This window comes from Dermochelys coriacea, chromosome 2 (genome assembly GCF_009764565.3).
Source record: "Dermochelys coriacea isolate rDerCor1 chromosome 2, rDerCor1.pri.v4, whole genome shotgun sequence".
Taxonomy (NCBI): domain Eukaryota; kingdom Metazoa; phylum Chordata; order Testudines; family Dermochelyidae; genus Dermochelys; species Dermochelys coriacea.
This window is the reverse complement of record NC_050069.1, coordinates 120,209,828-120,229,848: the sequence shown is the minus strand read 5'-3', so window position 1 is coordinate 120,229,848 and position 20,021 is coordinate 120,209,828. Positions and strand designations below refer to the sequence as shown.

The window sequence follows — 20,021 nt, the reverse complement described above, 5'->3', positions numbered from 1 at the left end:
AACTCCAGCCAATGGGAGCTGCAGGGGCCGATGCCAGAGCTGCCTGGCCACGCCTCCGTAGCAGGGAGTGGGAGGGAGCCGCAGGCAGAGAGAGCAGCAGGAGTCTCACTGTCAGAGACGCACAAACACAGCTGGGGGTTGTGGGGACAGACAGATGGAGCCGGGGGCGGGGGAAAGGAGCAGCAATGGGCACCCCGGGGCTGGCATAAAATACACAGTACAGAGGGGGCTTCCTGAGGGGGCTATAACAACACCCTCCCCGCCCCCCAGAGCAGACCCGGGCTTCGGCTGGCTCCATCCATCACTCCCCCCCACCCCACAGAGACCCACACAATCCTCTGCCCCCCCAAAGATTCCCAACGGCCCCTGTGCCCCCGTCACTCCTCTCCAGAGAGTCCCCCACCTTGTGCCTGCAGAGACAGCTCCCCTCCTGTGCTCCAGAGCTCCCTACAGTCTTCCCCTTTGCCTTCCCCCGCCCCACAGCCCATTGGCCAGGAGGCTCCCAGTCTATTGGCCAGCACGGCCAATGGGAGCTGCACCTGAGGCAGGGGGCCTGCTTGCAGATGCAGACCTGCTTGGCTGTGCCTCCACAGCAAGGGGAGGGGGAGCCACAGGTGAGCAAGTCCCAGTCATCATCATCACAGGCACAGCAATTCTCTGGGTATTTAATTTCACTGAGACAAGTAATTCAATCTACTCTTCCTTTCCAGACAGTGTGTGGCTTTTCCTTTTCCTTTCAGTTTCTTTGCAAAGAAGTCCGTTTATAGCTTTTTCACTTGAGAAGTATATTTTCTGGTTGTTCATAAGTTCATTTATTTTGTTAACTTGGTTTCATAGGCAATTTTAAAAGTCACTTGGATTGTACCTGTTATTTCTGTGGGCCAAACCACCCTGTGTAGAAATGTAAATGTCCGAGCTAGAAAAGCTCTGCAAGGGTAAGGGTCCCTTCAGGAAATTGTCCTCAAGTCATTCATTCTTCTGGGCATTCCATTCTACTGTTCCCTCCTATAGTGATCAGTGTTTCTACCCACTGGAGAGAGGCAGAAGACTAGGTCAACCCTGCAGTGACTCTGCCTCTACCCTTGTTCTCTGTCTGCTCCCTCTACCAGGCCCTTTGGTCTCCCTAGGATTGCCGTTACCATTACTTCCTCTGGGTCTTCTTTCTCTGGAGCTTCTCATGAAGCAAAGTCTGTCATTACAGGTTCTTATCTCTGTAATGTATTTAATTTTGATGTATTTATTAAGTGTTAATTAATGCACTGTGGGGGTCCCCTTCAGCCCTCTGTATAAATTAATCCTCTTCTTTCCATGTGTTTTGCCCATGGGGTTTTCTGTACCTCTAGGGTAGCCAGCAATAACCCCTGTGCCTTTGCAATGGAGTGAGGGAAGGGGACCATGGATTCCCTATTTATGTAATTTGCAAGAAGTGTTATCTTTACTCAAGGTACCAAATGTGTTTAAATGATATAAGTGCCTTGTAAAATCCCAAAGCAAGCTCATTTTCATATCTCATATAATCTCATATACAGTACACACATTTTTCATTAATTATATGAGTTGAATTTATTATTATTATTTATTAGCTAAGTTACTGGGTTTTTTTCAGTGTGGCAAAATGTGTGCTATTTTATGGGTTGAATGATTGAATGACATAATGCCCTCCCACCCCCAATGTCCATCACAAAGTCCAGTAATTTTGTCAAGTGTTCACTGCACAACATGATAGTGTTGCCTTGTGCTTCAGGGGGTCACAGGGTCCAGAGCGGCCTGGGGAGTTAGCGGGGGGCCTGGCACTGGCAGCAGCGAGTGACGTGGCCCCAGTCCCCTCCGGTCCACCTCGCCAGCTCCCGGCATTGCTCAGGGGCTTTGGGGAAGAGGTGGAGTGGGGACGGGGTGGGAAGAGGTGGGGCGGAGCAGGGTTGCTCACTGCTGTTGGCATCAGGCACCTACTAACCCCCCCCCCCAGGCCACCCTGGACCCTGCATCCCCCTGAAGTGCGGGGCCTCCCAAAGCATGGGGCCTGGGGCAGTTGGCCTGGTCCATCCTATGTATGGGAGGGATCCACTTGGGCACCACCAAAAATTATACAAACCTGTCACCCATGCACAGAATTAAAGAAACATTTTCCTTAAACTTCAACCATGATCTTGCAGTGGTAGGATTCTTGCATCTCCTTTGTGTGCATTTTTTCAGGTCTCAATGGCTGCTTCATGCTAGGGCTAACTTTGAGGTATTGTTTTCAAACGAGAAGGTGGGAAGGGTACTGCAGGGGTAGAGAATAACATTACAGTACCTGATTCTGAAAATTTAAGGTCTATGGCAAGTAAGTTTTTTGTTCCTTACCTGGATTGAAATTGTGAAGTTAATCAATAAAAGATGACTCTGAAGCAGTTTTAAGGAACTTGCTCTTCAAGACTTTTTGTTAATGTAAAATATGTTCAGCTGTCTCTTTTTTTATTAATTGTTTGAAATGAGTAGGAGAATTTAAACAGTCTGCTGTTACTGAAGCTGCCATTTCCTGTGTCCAAAAAACACTTCCGTCACATTCTTTACTGCTGATGCCAATGGAGACACACTTTTGAGATGGGACAGGGCATATTATTACCAGCTAACATCAGGATAATCAGTCTAACTTCCAAAAACTGCTACCCCCTAAGGAAACTGATGATGGAGAATAATAATAAATGCAGCTGCTGCATAGCAGTGAAGTTATAAAGAGGGGCATGTCCAAAATGATAGAAGTGTAGACGAAAATCCTATAGACATCAGCACTTCCTTGTAATTCAGGATCTTTAATATTAAGTGCAATGAACATAATTAATATTCTATTAAATGAGAAGACATGAATGATTGATATTTAGAGTGACTGATTTTTGGAGAGTAAAAAAAACCTATATTGTGCCTAATACATCAGCAGCTTTTTAAGGAACAGTTAATTTAAGTGAAAATATACCTATAAAAAGAAAAGGAGTACTTGTGGCACCTTGGAGACTAACAAATGTATTTGAGCATAACTTTTCATGAGCTACAGCTCACTTCATCGGATGCATTCACTGGAAAATACAGTGGGGAGATTTATATACACACACACACACAGAGAACATGAAACAATACACACTGTAAGGAGAGTGATCACTTAAGATGAGCTATTACTAGCAGATAGGGAAGGTGGGGGGAAGGAAGAAAACCTTTTGTGGTGATAATCAAGGGGGGCCATTTCCAGCAGTTGACAAGAACGTCTGAGGAACAGTGTGTGTGTGTGGGGGGGGGGGGAGGGGAATAACATGGGGAAATAGTTTTACTTTGTGTAATGACCCATCCACTCCCAGTCTCTATTCAAGCCTAAGTTAATTGTATCCAGTTTGCAAATTAATTCCAATTCAGCGGTCTCTTTAGAGTCTGTTTTTGAAGTTTTTTTGTTGAAGAATAGCCACTCTCAGGTCTGTAATCGAGTGACCAAAGAGATTGAAGTGTTCTCCGACTGGTTTTTGAATGTTATAATTCTTGACGTCTGATTTGTGACCATTTATTCTTTTACGTAGAGACTGTCCAGTTTGGCCAATGTACATGGCAGAGGGGTATTGCTGACACATGATGGCATATATCACATTGGTAGATGTGCAGGTGAAGAAGCCTCTGATAGTGTGGCTGATGTGATTAGGCCCTATGATGGTGTCCCCTGAATAGATATGTGGACACAGTTGGCAACGGGCTTTGTTGCAAGGATAGGTTCCTGGGTTAGTGGTTCTGTTGTGTGGTATGTGGTTGCTGGTGAGTATTTGCTTCAGGTTGGAGGGCTGTCTGTAAGCTAGGACTGGCCTGTCTTCCAAGATCTGTGAGAGTGATGGGTCTTCCTTCAGGATAGGTTGTAGATCCTTGAAGATGCATTGGAGAGGTTTTAGTTGGGGGCTGATGGTGATGGCTAGTGGCATTCTGTTATTTTCTTTGTTGGGCCTGTTCTGTAGTAGGTGACTTCTGGGTACTCTTCTGGCTCTGTCAATCTGTTTCTTCACTTCAGCAGGTGGGTATTGTAGTTGTAAGAATGCTTGATAGAGATCTTGTAGGTGTTTGTCTGTGTCTGAGGGGTTGGAGCAAATGCGGTTGTATCGTAGAGCTTGGCTGTAGACAATGGATCATGTGGTGTGATCTGGGTGAAAGCTGGAGGCATGTAGGTAGGAATAGCGGTCAGTAGGTTTCCGATATAGGGTGGTGTTTATGTGACCATCGCTTATTAGCATTGTAGTGTCCAGGAAGTGGATCTCTTGTGTGGACTGGTCCAGGCTGAGGTTGATGGTGGGATGGAAATTGTTAAATCATGGTAGAATTCCTCAAGAGCTTCTTTTCCATGGGTCCAGATGATGAAGATGTCATCAATGTAGCGCAAGTATAGTAGGGGCATTAGGGGACGAGAGCTGAGGAAGCGTTGTTCTAAGTCAGCCATAAAAATGTTGGCATACTGTGGGGCCATGCGGGTACCCATTGCAGTGCCACCGATTTGAAGATATACATTGTCCCCAAATGTGAAATAGTTATGGGTGAGAACAAAGTCACAAAGTTCAGCCACTAGGTTAGCCGTGACATTATCGGGGATACTGTTCCTGACAGCTTGTAGTCCACCTTTGTGTGGAATGTTGGTGTAGAGGGCTTCTACATCCATAGTGGCTAGGATGATGTTTTTAGGAAGATCACCGATGGATTGTAGTTTCCTCAGGAAGTCCAGTGGTGTCTTGAAGATAGCTGGGGATGCTGCTAGCGTAGGGCCTGAGGAGGGAGTCTACATAGCCAGACAATCTTGCTGTCAGGGTGCCAATGCCTCTACGTAAAAGAATAAATGGACACAAATCAGACGTCAAGAATTACAACATTCAAAAACCAGTCGGAGAACACTTCAGTGTCTCTGGTCATTCGATTACAGACCTGAGAGTGGCTATTTTTCAACAAAAAAACTTCAAAAACAGACTCCAACGAGAGACTGCTGAATTGGAATTAATTTGCAAACTGGATACAATTAACTTAGGCTTGAACAGAGACTGGGAGTGGATGGGTCATTACACAAAGTAAAACTATTTCCCTATGTTATTCCCCACCCCGACCCCCCACTGTTCCTCAGACGTTCTTGTCAACTGCTGGAAATGGCCCACCTTGATTATCACCACAAAAGGTTTTCTTCCTTCCCCCCACTCTCCGTATCTGTTTGTAATAGCTCATCTTAAGTGATCACTCTCCTTACAGTGTGCATGATAAAACCCATTGTTTCATGTTCTCTGTGTGTGTGTGTATATAAATCTCCCCACTGTATTTTCCAGTGAATGCATCCGATGAAGTGAGCTGTAGCTCACGAAAGTTTATGCTCAAATAAATTTGTTAGTCTCTAAGGTGCCACAAGTACTCCTTTTCTTTTTGCGACTACAGACTAACACGGCTGCTACTCTGAAACCTGTCAATATACCTATAGTAATTCTGCAAGGACCATGTGCTTTTTATATCATTGCAATACGTGCCAGTCATATTATTGGATAGCTGACCATAATAAACAAAAATATGTTTTTGGGGGAAGGAAGAGGGTGTAAATTTGAAGTACGGCATACCCAAACCTCCACCCAAAATCCACTATTGTGGATACCTGACCATGACCAAAGTACGCAGATTTGATTTTTAAGTCATTCAGAATACAGCAGGTCAACAATTGTACCATAAGTTACTGTCACCTTAATGTACAAATTAGATAAAATATTTTGAATCTGCATCAAAGTCATTTGATTTTATAGAAATAGTCATTGTAATTAAAAATTGTTGCAGGATCAGTGTCTCTTGCTTTGGAAGCAAATGTCTCCTTTGTCTTGATACTTGATTCTGATGAATTCTTCAGCTGCCTCTCAGCATTATTCTATCAGCAAGAGACCGTGACAATATTTTTATTAAAATGATCTTTTACGTAAGTGCAAGTCTTGTAATTTAAAGTTGTCTTTTCTGTCTGTGGGACAGCTTTTATATATATACCAAATGTTACCAAATCATCACATCCTGAGAGATGGACTTATTTGAATCTATGATTCTTGTTACCATGGTCATCTCTATGGCAAGACAGTACTTTTCAATACTGTTTGGTTTTTGTTTTTCTAGTGGAATAGTATTGGTTGTTCTGGGACTCTGGCCTGAGCCCTCCATGTTGCTGCAGATTTTGACCCTTAGAGAGTATTTGCCTATGAAAGAAGAGAACAACTAGTGCTGTGAGCAATAAAAAGACAAGTGAATTGAATCATCTTATGTTCTCTGGAGCACAGATTTCACTAATTAATTTAAGGTGGGAAGAATTTCCTGAGGGATTTTATATATTGGTGATGAGATCCTTGGGTAACTGGTGATGAGAGAACTTGATAACTTAATGTTTATAGCATATTAATACGCAATTCTTCTGGTCTCCTCCAACTTACTGCATACCTGAAAGGGAAGAGTGGTAATTTTAAGAAGTTCATTCTAATAAGAATACTGTCGTCTAGGAGATCAAGCTTATTTAATGCTAATTTAACAGTCTTCCTTTTTAACTTTATTTCTAATGGCATAAAATGATACATAGCTTTTTTTGTACAGTGTACCATTGTTAACCATGTATTATTGATTATATAAATATGTAGAGATGTATTCAGATGTTATCTATACACTTTTACATATATTATAGGATTATATCCTACAACATATTATTTTTGCTACATTGTTGTGTAAATAAATGTGTTTGAACTGTTCCTAACTCAGCATTAGGTCAATCATGAACAGCAAAATGAAGAGTAAGAGGTTGTATTTGTTCATAAAGGAATATCTAGATAAATATAATTAATGTAAGTTTCTTGATAAAATGATTCTGCGATAGGTTTTCATTTAGTTGTGCCATTGCAGTTTTGAGTGATAATTTCTATGTTAACCCTAAACAAGAAGATTATCTGCCATACAGACATTTAATGAGTTTAAAAGGGTGACTTGTAAAAGAGTAAACGTTGGAAAAATGTTTCTCAGTAAGGAAATTCACTAAGTAAGGAAGGCTACTTTACTTTACCACAGGTTTCTATTACATTCTCTAGCATTTCTAGTGTGCCTTTCCTGCAAAAGGCTTCCAAAGACCTTTTCTTGAATTATGGCTGGCATTTTCAGAGTAGCCTAAAGGAGTTAGACATCCACTGAAATTCAGTGAAAGCGTGTCACCTACTCCCTCCATTTTGAAAATCCCAGCCTATATACAGAACAGGTGCAGCATGAGCAGCAGCTAGGCAATCTGTCAGTGGGTCTCAATTATGTTATCGGTGCTGGAGGGAGCACTGATGCTGGTGAGAGGGCACAATAGTACAGTTTCTAGTCCCATAATCTCTGTTTAGACCTCTAACAGGTCCCAATTGTGATGGTGCACTACAAACTTGATTGAGACACTCATCTCAGGCACTCAGTTTCTACAGTGATGAGGTCCCCTATAAACACCTATATCAGGGGTTTGAAACTTGTGAAGAGAGCTGAGTTTAAATTGGTCTGTGGTACAGGCTACAAAATATAGGATTTCATAAACCTCTCAGTCCACAGTAGAACTTCCATTGATAGAAGCTGATGGGATGGAGAACAATATGGAAAATATAATACCTTTATGTAATTCAGTGGTGGGCTTCACTTAGAATGCTATGTTCAATACTGATCACACTGTCTGGAAAAGCATATTCCAGTATTAGATGGGGTTCAGAGAAAGATGAGAGATGAGGAAAACTCTCATACTAAGAGAGACTGAAAAGACTGGGATAGTTTACATTAAAAGGGATGGCCTCAAAGCCATCCTGCAGCAATGAGTTCCACAGGTTAATTGCCAGCTGTGTAAAAATGTATGGTCTTTTATCAGTATTTATCAGAGGCAGCGGGAGAACCCCACAGCTCCCGACTGCTGAAGTCACGGAGGTCGCTGGAAGTCACAGATTCCACGACCTCAGTGACTAAATCGTAGGAATTCATTCAGTGCCTTATTGTCAAGTTCAGCTTCAGTCAGTCAGAAAATATGCTCCCCTATAAGACCACCATGGTTTCTGTTCTTTTCTTCCCTTCCTTCCCCATCTTTTTCTCTCTCTTTTTAGTCTTTGTGTTCCCTCTGTTTTTATATCTTCATTTCCTTTCCTGCAGTAGCACCTAGTTCTCACTTCTCTTGGCTTTCAATCCTACCTACTCCTCCTCCATTCTGTCCACTAAAATGATCTGCAATTAAATAGTTAAAGTTGTTATTAAACTATAATCGTTGGGTCTTAGAGTTGACACCCCATTGAGTTAAAGGGCCTGGGTTTGTTCACATTTCACACAGATATTATTTCAGGCTGTTGCAGATTCAGGCAGACCTCACTGCATTGATTTACACTCAATTCACATTTATCTTTGCAACCAGGAGATCTAAAATCTTGGTTTTTAAAAAGTAAACACATAGATTCTGCGGAATATAAATCTGTCATGCAGGCCACATAGATACATCAAGCAGGCCTGATTTGTCCTGTGAGCTGCATGTTTGACAATAGCCATCAGATTAGAACTGAATGAATAGGTGAACAGGAGTGGCAAACAGGAAAGTTTTGGAGGGAGTAACTGCAGATCCTCTGCTTGTAGGTAAAGGGACTTGGTGAGTTCTGTGTTTGCCTGTTTGTATACAGGAAGATCATAGGGTTGGGGGTTTGAGCCTCTGATTGGCCAGATGAGAAAGGTCTGCTTGTTTCTTTGTGAGGATCTTGTGGCTGGAACTCTGGGGTCTTCGATCTGACCAAGTATTTAAAGTCTCTGATGGTATGTCTACACTGCAAAAAAGCCAAACAAACCAAAAAAACCCACCCCAACAGTAGGGAGTCTCAGTGAGTCAACTGACTCAGGCTCATGTGGCTCACGCTACAGGGCTAAAAATAGCCATGCAGGTGTTCATGCTCAGGCTGGAACCTGGGTTCTGAAACCCAGCGATAGGGGTTGGGTGTCAGAGCCTGGATTCCTGCCCAGGCTGGACATCTACACAGAGCCTGCCCATTCTATCCACCAAGTGTCTTCTGGGTTGAAGTTGGACAACAGAAGAGCTTCTCCAGCTGGCCAGGATGGTTGGCAGGATTTAAGGCAAATGTGAGGCGAGTGAATGAGATTGTCATGGAGCGGGAGCTCCTGGTTAGCCTTGCTTTCTTGTACTCACACAACATAGTCCTCTCTTACTGGATGGTTGGGGGAAGGATGTTCACAAGGAGTGATTGTAGCAACCTTCACATGGTCCTCCATATTCAGTATACTTTAATGTTTGTACACCAACTATTGCCACTGCTTTGGAGATTGAAAGATCATTCATTGACCTGATCAAAATTCCTTAAATATTACCCATACACACACCTCACAATAATTATGTGCATTGATTAGTTACAAGCATGCAGTCGGGACCTGGCGTGCTACCTTTCATGGATAAATACCATAAAAGTGCTGTATTAAGTGTAATGAGTTTGTTAGGACTGACAGAAGTTGCTTGTAAAGAATAGTAAACCCTTTCTCTCTTGGCACCCATGAGCCTCTCTGTCACAAACTGGAACTTTGGGATCCTGTTTTAGTACTGCTTCAGAAACGGTGGTTTCACATTAATAGCGTTCATGACCGTGTTCCACCCAGCATTGCCTCTGTTTGTTTCTGTCAATTGTGAATTCTCCATTTAGAGATTTGAGTGGGACAGTCTTCTCAGATGAAGGACTGATTGCTTTCTTGATTCTATTATACATACCTCTTAGATTTGCATTCTGAAAGGACGTTTGTATTTTCTTGCATAGAGCCCGTATGATTGAGCACATTGAATAAATATTAGTACTCATTTGCAGCAAAAGTGCTGTCATGAACACATCCAAAAGCTCTTTTTATGTGCACTTTGATCACTATACAAATATTTGTCACCAATGTGCAAACAAACTATAGGCTAAAATTTGTTCCCACAAACTATTTATTGAACAATTGTGAATAATGAATATATTTGTAAAAATTGTGGCATGTTTGTGGATAATTCAGAAACAGAAAAAAGGATTAAACTCAGTGAATAATTTGTCTAGTTATATACTTCAGCCATATACTATTTTGTGTCTCTTTTTTTGGTCTCGATGACTTAAAGGCTAATTCAGTTAACAATTCCCTGAACAGTTCATCTGTCAATCAGGTTTTTACATCTTGTCCAAACTCCAGCACCTTCACCAGGGTTTAACTGCAACTAGCTGACCAATGTTGACTGGTGTAGACTGACCAGTCAGACATGGTCAGCGTTATGTCAGCTGATTTGGCTCTTGAAAATTAAGTTGGAACAATTTAAACACAATAAAATTTTCTGGGAAAGCACTATGTAAAGTAAATGCTATGGAGACTAGATGAAAATCAAACGGTGGAAAGCTAAGCAATTTAGGAAGGGAAGGGTTTTTTTAATAAGACTGTTTCAGAGTCTTTGCTTTTTATTTATTGTTAACATCTATGTAGTTAAAATGACTAATGTGAATGCTTTAAAGAAGTTGTGTTTGTTAAAGGTTCAACTCCATCCTTCTGTTACTGAGCAAGAGCTCACAATAAGCATCCTTGAGAGCTGAGAACCACCACTTCAAGGAAAAGCAGGCTTGACATTCTTAATTATTATAAGATTTTTAAAAAAATCCTTGCAGGGGTGGGGGTGAGAGAAGAGTGTGTGTGTCAGGAGTGAACTTTCGTCATTAAAAACTAGGAAAAAAGGGCCCAGAAACATTTACAAAATATTTTGCAGTCCATACTTAAATATTTCCAATAAAATGTGGCCCAGAATCCTTGTGCTTATATTTCTTGTGCAAGTGATCTCTTTTAAAAGGGTGCATTAATATTTAAATTTCAAATATTAGAACAACCTGCTGCTTGACTTTTCAGAAGTCTGATTGTAGTGAAATTCTGATTCTGTGACTGAAAGTTGATCTGAAGTACAAAAAAGTTGCTGGTAGAGATCCAAAATGACCTGGCAGTTTACAAGAAAACAATGATTAAATTTCATTTATCTAAGTGCTTGAGCTGATACAAATAACTTTGAGGTTGTATCATTTTGGATTTCTTCAAGATTATTTGTAATAAGTAAATTGTCATTTTGTTTTGTTTTGTTTTGTAAATTTGTGTTGGCCTTTAGTGACTTGTGTTTATGTACCTTTGCCTAATGAACTTCTTATTGCAACTAATTTATGCCATAAACATAGGAAATTAAGAATCATTCCAAAAAATCTGTGGTAAATAGTGTCAAGCAGGAGACCTGGATTCAGCTGGTAATGAGAGTCTGCATCCCAAGTTGACTGGGAGTGTTGGAGCCAGAAGCTCAACTCCCACGTTGGATGTAGCAGTGTGCCACTGTGTGTGCAGCCCTTTTTGTCTGAGGTGTGGGGAAGCATTCACTAGAACTTGGAATTTCTTTCTTTAGCCAGAAATATTAAGCATGGTGACTGGCACTTGCAGCTGGGGGGGGGAACATAATTACTTTTTTCATGGTATAGGCTGAAGCACCCAGCAAGGTTGATTTCTGAGGCTAAAAATGGCTTTTACTGAATACCTCTCAGGTAAAAATTAGGACCTCCTACTATGCAAATCTGAGATCCTGTCTTGGTCACATGGGACAGATGGAGCATTATGCAAGATGTGGGTGTGAAGAGCTCTGTTCTGAATGGGACACAGTATCATCGGTGTGCGCTTACAATGGCTGTGTGCTGCTATTGAAATGCAGAGTAACATAGTTGTTCCCCTAGTGTAAAATAAAATGTCAGTTTTTAAAATATTTTTTTCATCTTCAAACATGGTGCACAGCACACTAGTTACTGCACCTTTAGCCAATCCTTGTTCATTCATGATTTAGCTGATTAATTGTTTACTTTAGGTCTCTGAACATTATTGGCTAGGCCCTGTTTCTGGATTGCTTTCCCATCCATTAATACTGACCCTAAAAAGGATCAAAATCCTGTGCTCCTTCCGCTATTTGCTGTTATTTCAGTCTGTGCTTGTGCTGTTTCTTTCTACTACAACTCTGAAAACCATGTTTCCTGTTGCTTCCAGAATCAAGTTCTTGTCTTCTTTTCACTCTCTTGAAAGATTATGGTTGCTGCTTATTTTCCACTTGCAATTCTCACTGAATCCTAAAACTTTTTGATTTGTTGGTAGTTGTCCCACTTATTTCCATCTCTGTTCCTGACAGGAACAGCTTGGGTGTTTATCACCTTAACTAAATTCTCCTGTATTAATGTGTTCCAGTGTTTCATGTTGTTTGCTTGGTGTAGTGAGTAAGGGTGTTGGTGTCTAAATATTTGTTTTCTGCAGCTTTTTGACAATCTTTAAGAATTGTGCTTCTTGCATGATAGTATAATTTCAGTGCTGTTTATTTCAGTTTGCAGATCTTGAAGAGAATGGTTTTAAGATACCATGGTTGGGGTTCTCTGGAATTGTACAATAAACTATTTTTTCTTATTTATATCTGCTTCAGTTACTTTCATTAATAATGCTTAGCAATTACATAGTGCTTTTACCTCTTTGAAAAAAGTGACCAACATTAACTAATTCTCACCACATCCACTGGAGGGAGGACAATATTATGACCAGTTTACAGATGGGAAACCTGAGACACAGAGGTTAAGCGACCTGCCTAAAGCCACAGATACGTGTTGTCAGAGCTGGGATTAGAACTCAGGTGTTCCTGTGCTCTGGCCATTAGAACATGCCTTTCTTTATATAACAATGTACATTACTACCACAAACTGAATTGTGAGTGGTGGGGAGGGATAATGTGTGTAAAAATAAATAAAACTAGGAAGTGTGCCTGTTGCCATCCATATCATGTTGCTTGTCTGATACATACCGTTCCTGCCTCCACCTTTAGTCTGTCTTTGTCTTTTTAGAATAGATATTCTCTTCAGTACAAAGACTGGATCTTCTACTTGTCGTTTAGAAGCCAATCTTTGGTAGCACATTTTGGGCACTACAGCGATCTAAGGAATAGCTATTATCCAGGGATAATGTATTCTGTGGCAGAAGATGGCTGATTGTCTAGTATCCAGTAATTACCAAAAGCCAGTTGTTTCCAGCATCTCTGGCATGAAGCCTACAAATTTGCAATCATCTAGCATTTGTTATGCAAGTGGGGAACTGTGACTTCTGCCTTTCTGCCCAACTCTGTTGATCCAGACATATTGGTGAAATGAGGATGGATTTTAAGCAGTAGGCTGCAACTTTTATTAACTTCAATACAGGGCAAGGATACTATCCGCCTATCACGCATACCTTCATATACTAGGTATTTAAGTGGTTTCCATGCAGGGGTTATAAGGCTCCTACTATATAACCCGTAACTCAAGGTAGCTCACCTCCTTCTGAGTCCTACCATACATCGGCATTGTGAGGGGGACAGAGAGTGCAGAAAGGTGATGAGCTCAGCCTGCGAGGGTCATAAGGTCTGAACTCTTCTTCCCAGTACGCCCATATCCTGTCTGTTTGTTTTGTCCACCTGCTATGGCTTGTCCGGCATTGAGATATTAAGCTCTCTGAGATAGATATTGTTTTCTATTGCTTGTCTTTACGGTGCCCTGATCCTTGATTGAGATTTATAGGCATTATCATATAAATATAGTAGACCATCAGAATTATGAACACCAGTGTTACGACTGTCCGGTCAATCACACACGTCATTTGGAAGACTTGCGCAATCAGGCAGCAGCAGAGATTAAAAAAAGTGAATATAGTACAGTGCTGTGTTGTACATAAACTACTCAAAAATAAAGGGAAAGTTTAAAAAAAAATTGACAAGGTAAGAAAACTGTTTCTGTGCTTTTCATTTAAATTGAGATGGTTAAAAGCAGCATTTTCTTCTGCATAGTAAAATTTCAAAACTGTATTAAGTCAATGTTAGGTTGTAAACTTTTAAAAGAGCAACCATAACTTTTTGTTCAGAGTTCTTTTCATGCTTTTGCTGCGTCTGCTCTACAAATCATCTGGCTAGGGGGAAAAATTGTATTTATTGTTCAGCATTTTATCTGTTTTGTCTTTGAGGTGTCTTCCTATATGCAGGTTTAATTGTCTACTACTTTAAAAGAGCATTTACTTAGTATTTGGTCATCCTTGAAAGATGTAGCCCCTGTTAGGTGTGTTCATTATGAAGATTTGACTTAGAGAATATAAATTTCCTTACTGCTATCTGTAGCTCATCTTCTCTGAGGTTGGTGCTTTTTTATCTTTGTTTCAGAAGCACAAGAGAAAGATGGAGATAGGAAGACAGTCATCATTACTGCTCTGACAATACAAGACCAAGATTCTGGTGTTTTTGTGTTCTTTCATCTTGCTTTCAATTTAACATTTCTGGTTTACACTGACAAGCACTTCTAGGCAGTCTGTGTCTTAACAATAGTTCTTGATAGCTTGTTCTTCCTTACATCCATATGGTAAACTTTCTATTCATTCACTCTGAGACAACATTTATGTTCAGGTTGTTTTCCATATATTGTTTTATGGAAAAGTGAATGCCTTGATTTCATATTCTGATGTCTAGCCCATTCTCCATCAGTCCCATGAATATATAAGAGTAATATAATCTGCTCTAAAATAAATTATAAATATTTCAAGTATTCTTTGTTTAGCCATTAGAAAATGTCACTAGTTAAATGTTTTGGCAGTTTGAAACAAAATTTGTGAAAAATAGTATATTGAAATAGTAGTACCATATATCTGAACAGTAAAGTAATGTTTATTAAGGGAATTCTGGTAAAAAACTTCTATTGGCTTTAGTCAAATGCAGATATGTAAGAATAGTCAGCTGGGTCAGATCAGTGGTCCATCTAGACCAGAGCGAATGAACAGAACAGGGAAATTGAGTGATCCATTTCCTGTTGTCCAGTCTCAGCTTTTGGCAGTCAGAAGTTTAGGGATACCCAGAGCATGGAGTTGCATCCCTGACCATCTTGGCTAGTAGACATTGATGGACTTATCCATGATCTTAACTAATTCTTTTTTGAACCCAGTTATACATTTGGCCTTTGTAACATCCCGATATTTGGATATTTATGGTAGAGTACCTGCGGTCTATCACAAAGGTCTGTTACAGCAGGTCACACAGATTTTGCTGTAGGTGAAGTTAAAATAATTATGTAGCTTAAATGAAGCAAACATTTGAAGTTCAATACAATTCACAAACATGCAATTTTAAATAAATTCAAAACTAAGAGGTACATTTAACACAATTTGTTGTCAGCTGCAATATGATTCAACAGTGTTTGCACTTGTATATTGCCTTCCATTCTTCTTATCACTCCATAGACATTAATTTAGATTAACCACACACTTGTGAATTAGTTGTGTAGAAGTATCCTTCAGAGATAATCCTAGATGCATGCATTCAGTATGGTCATACATGGGAGCCCCGGCTCATGATGGGTCAAAGCACTGAGCAACAATAAAGTAAGAGTCCCTTTTAAAAAACAAAACATATAAACAAAAACAAGGAGAAGATGGAGGAAAGGGGAGCATCAGGAGCATCATAACAAAAATAGGATAGGATGGAAGTGGTGAGCAAAAGGCACCTCCTCTGGGGGAAGCGGAACAGAAGAAATCCTGTGGCTATTCTTTCACTGCCTTTAAAAGTAAGATAACTATCCATTTTCATTTTAGAGATGAGATAACTGAGGCACAGTTATTTGCTCAGGGACACACACAAGTCTGGCAGACCCGGGATCAGGACCAGTTCTCACTTTGTCTTCGCCAGAAGAAAAGCTTTCTTCATGTAATGGCACATATCCTCCCTTGATTCCTGAGCTATACAGTGTCCTTGATCACCAAGAATATATGATTAGGACCAATAACTTCACACATGACTCATGCTAAATAAATAGATTATCAAACAATATTAAATCAATATGTTTTGTAAAATAAACAGTTTGCTGTCTAAACGTATTAAATCATTTTTTCCTTAAAGTTAAAAGGACTCTGGCCCCATCGAAGTCGGTGGCAAAACATCTCTTTATTCCAGTTGGCCAAGATTTCACTCAAAGTGGTAACTGAGATGTGCTATATTCAGATTCATGTACGTACAAAATATTTTCTGAATCAGAACATTTTTGATATTCCAGACAGATTTTATCAGATGGAAGTAACAAGCTGAGGTACATTAAACTGCAGTGCCAGTCAGCAGTGGAAGAGTACAATCTCGTGGTAGAATCATAAAAATATTTTAATCTATATTCCTGTAAAAGTGTTCCTTGTGCATATAATCTCATGTGCAATTGCTCTCTTGTATTTCTTCCTCTTTAATTCTAAATCCATGTTTAACTTTTAATTTTCCTTTCAACAGGTAGAGAGAATTGTTGACAAGAGGAAAAACAAGAAGGGAAAAATAGAATATTTGGTGCGATGGAAAGGATATGAGAGTGAAGATGACACCTGGGAACCTGAACAGCACCTTGTAAATTGTGAGGAGTATATACATGAATTTAATAGGCGTCACAATGAAAAGCAAAAAGAAAGCACATTAACCAGGACAAACAGGACCTCTCCAAATAATGCCAGAAAACAAATTTCTAGATCTACCAATAGCTCTTTTTCAAAGACGTCACCTAAATCTTTAGTGATTGGCAAAGACCAGGAGTCAAAAAATAATCCATTGTTTACTGCCACCCAGAAGTTCCGGAAAAACAATTCACCATCTCTTTCTGGCAGGAAAAATATGGACCTTGCAAAATCAGGTATTAAAATCCTTGTTCCCAAAAGTCCTATTAAAAGCAGGACAGCAGTTGATGACTTTCAAAATGAAAGCCCTGATAAATTGGACCACATAGAACAGGATCAAGAAGACTCTGTAGCACCAGAAGTGGCAGCAGAAAAACCGGTGGGAGCTTTATTAGGACCTGGTGCAGAGCGTGCTAGGATGGGGAGCAGGCCAAGAATACATCCATTAGTGCCACAGCTACCAGTGCCAGTAACAGCCACAATTGCATCAGCATTAACAATAAATGGAAAAGGTAAGTGTATACGTTTGACATTTTTATGTAGATTAGCCTTTTGGCTGGACTCTTTTGTTATTTGTCATATGCAAACAGTTACTTGTTCAGCTGACCTCTCTGAGCAGTATATTGATTGATTGAGAGAATAACTGCTGTACTAAACCAAATCTGGAGAATTTCACAATTGCTTTATTTTAAAATAATTGTGACTGCGGAAACCTTTGAGGGGTTTGCCAGTTTTAGCTTTCTTCATTGAATTCAATTGGAATTTGTGTTTTAAAAGTCAACATAAGATACATCTGTGTTTGACTTGACATTTGTGTACCGTTCCCAAAGATTACATCATTGCTTTAAATTTCTCTCATAAGTGAGACTCAAATTTGTCATGAATGCTAGGAATATAAACGATGGAAATAGTCATGTAATTTTTAGTAGGGGTTCTTTACAGTGGTTTTCTCTCTTTTGGTTTACATATCTTTTGCCTAACTATTGCTTGGAGTAAAGCCATCAGAATTATATGGTTTAAATAATAATGTTCTTATGGTTGGTTTCTGTGCAAATTTGAGCCGAATGGGCAGATGTATGCACTTCCTTTCTGAACTGAATTCTGTCTCGCATTCTGATTAAATTTATCAGTATTTGGCTGTATATTTCACTTTACATTGAAAGTTTATTTAGATTAAAGACCAAATTTACTAATATCTCAATGACCTACCGTGAATTTATTCAAGTGGTTTTACAAAACTTGAAACGCCATAAAAGGTCAAACTGCTTTTTAATAATTGAAACCTGTTTAAAAACTTCATGTTCACCCCTTTGGTTTCCCAAGTCTTTATTCTTTCAAGGGGAAGAGTACACCAAACAACTGTAAACGTGTTTAGACTCTTCTGTACAATTGTAAATATTCTTCAAAGTGCACTTTTAGGGCTATGTTTTCAAAAGTGTAAAATTGCATCTGCAAACGTGATGCAGAGGCCAAAATCTGCAGGTGTACTGTTGAGGCTGGAGGGGTGACAAAAATGTTTTGGAAACTAAGAATTGGGCCTTGCAAACGTAGCAGCTACAGGCACAACAGATGGGCACAAAAGAGTGTGTTCTGAGGACTTCGCTTCTGCCTGTAGCTCACACACGTTGTTCATCCTATTCAGATTTTCTGAAAACCCAGGCACAATAGGAAAGCAGTGGGCAGTGAGGAACTCCATTCTAGGAGCTGCGGTGTTGGATCACAAACCAGTCCACTGTTCTTCAGATGAACTAGGGAATCATTTTAATGCACATTTTGGTGGCAGGACTCTTTTATCTCTTGCTGTGTGGGGCTGAATGTGAACCTCAAAGGACACAAACAGAAGGTGGAGATAAACATAAGAGACTTCAGTGTATGAAACTTACTGTCAGTAAGTCGCTGGTGTAGATGAACTAGATGTGTGTGCACGTGCAATGGTTTTGTGATAACTGATATGGTGAGGAAGTGTTGCATGGATGCCCATTGTGAACTGACAAATGTACTCTCTCTTCAGTGTAGTTGCCTCCTAGCATCCAGAGAAAGAACCAGAGGAAACAAGGAACCTTGTCAGGCAAATCACTGGCCACAAATGACAAAACCATTTCCAACATCCAGTCTCTCTAAACTAGTAGTATTGGCAATATAGGGGAGAGTACAGTGCCTCCAGTGGAAGTGGAGAGAGGAGAATTGCATAGAGTCTCACAGGAATAGAAATGAAGGATGCTTCAGTCATGTAGAATTGTGTATTTGTCAGGTATTGTGGTATTGTGTCAGGTCCACATACCTGTATATTTGCTAAGGTGTCACTGTTTCTTTCAACTGCTGTCATGCATTTCAGAGGATGTAGATACGCTGGTCAGGCAGTCAACATACGGTCATGTCAACCAGACATCTTCTCAGGAATGTCTTCAGAAGTCCACCTATTAACACTTAGGATTGTGACACTGTGTGAATGTTTCAGAGTAGCAGCCGTGTTAGTCTGTATTCGCAAAAAGAAAAGGAGTACTTGTGGCACCTTAGAGACTGAATGTTGTGGCTCTCCTCTGTTTCTTCACAGGTACAGATACAATAGGACAAAAAGGAGTGGGGTGGGGAAAGGGAATGTAGTCAGGAGGACTAACCATGTGATATTTTCAGAATAAACTTATTATTAGAGCTGGTTGGGAATTTTTCAGCAAAGCACTTTTTGTTGGAAAATGCCAGATCATTGAAACTGAAACTGGGAAATGGTCGATTTTTAACATGTATCTGGTTTCAAAAAGTTTTTGGAAAAAAGTTTCAAATTTGTCAGAATGGGACTTTTTGACATTTTTCAAAACAAAAGATTCAATTTTTTCAGTTCAAAACTACTTTTAATTTTAAAATTTAAGCTAATTACAGTAAAACATTAAATCGCTAGGCTGAAATAAAAATAAAATACTTCAAAATTATGTACACACACAGTTTTGATTGACTCGTACCAAAATAATTTTCAGATTGTCAGTTAATGAAAATCTTCAAGATTTTGACCTTTTGAGATAGGAAAACCATTTACCACCCAGCTTTACTTACCTAATGTATACTGAGAGCACAAGCCTTGAAACAATGCATGTGCAACGGAAACCCAGGGCCTAGATCATTATTATTAATAATTTTATTTATTTGTATTACTGTAGCAGCTAGGATCACTAGTCATGGGCCAGGGCCTCGTGCTAGGTGCTGTACAAACACAAAACAAAAGATGGTCCCTGCGCCAGAGAGCTTATAGTTGAAGAATATGGGAAGAGACAACAGATGGATACAGACAGATGGGGGAGTGTGAGGAAAGAATGAGACAATATTGGTCAGCATGATAGGCAGTGGTCTCAGAACATACGTTAACAAGTTTTTTGTAGACATCATGGACAAAGGAGAAAGGGATGTGAAACAGGATAATGAGGTACCTTTGTGGGTGTTTATGGGCAGTTCCTCCCAAGCATGAGGAATAGCATGTCAGAAAGCATGATATTGCTTGTTTGAAAATTTAATAAGTGCCCAATGGAGGCTGGCAATGTGAG

General features: G+C 40.0%; 1 protein-coding gene across 4 annotated transcripts in view; it reads left to right on the top strand.

The window, feature by feature from the left end:
- Window positions 1-20,021, top strand: part of CDYL (chromodomain Y like) — a 202,813-nt gene that overhangs the window by 67,866 nt on the left and 114,926 nt on the right. For all 4 annotated transcript variants that reach the window (XM_043508381.1, XM_043508380.1, XM_043508379.1 and 1 more), the window contains one exon: window positions 16,334-17,000. In XM_043508381.1, coding sequence (XP_043364316.1) covers window positions 16,334-17,000 — 667 coding nt within the window. The remainder of the gene's footprint in view (window positions 1-16,333; window positions 17,001-20,021) is intronic.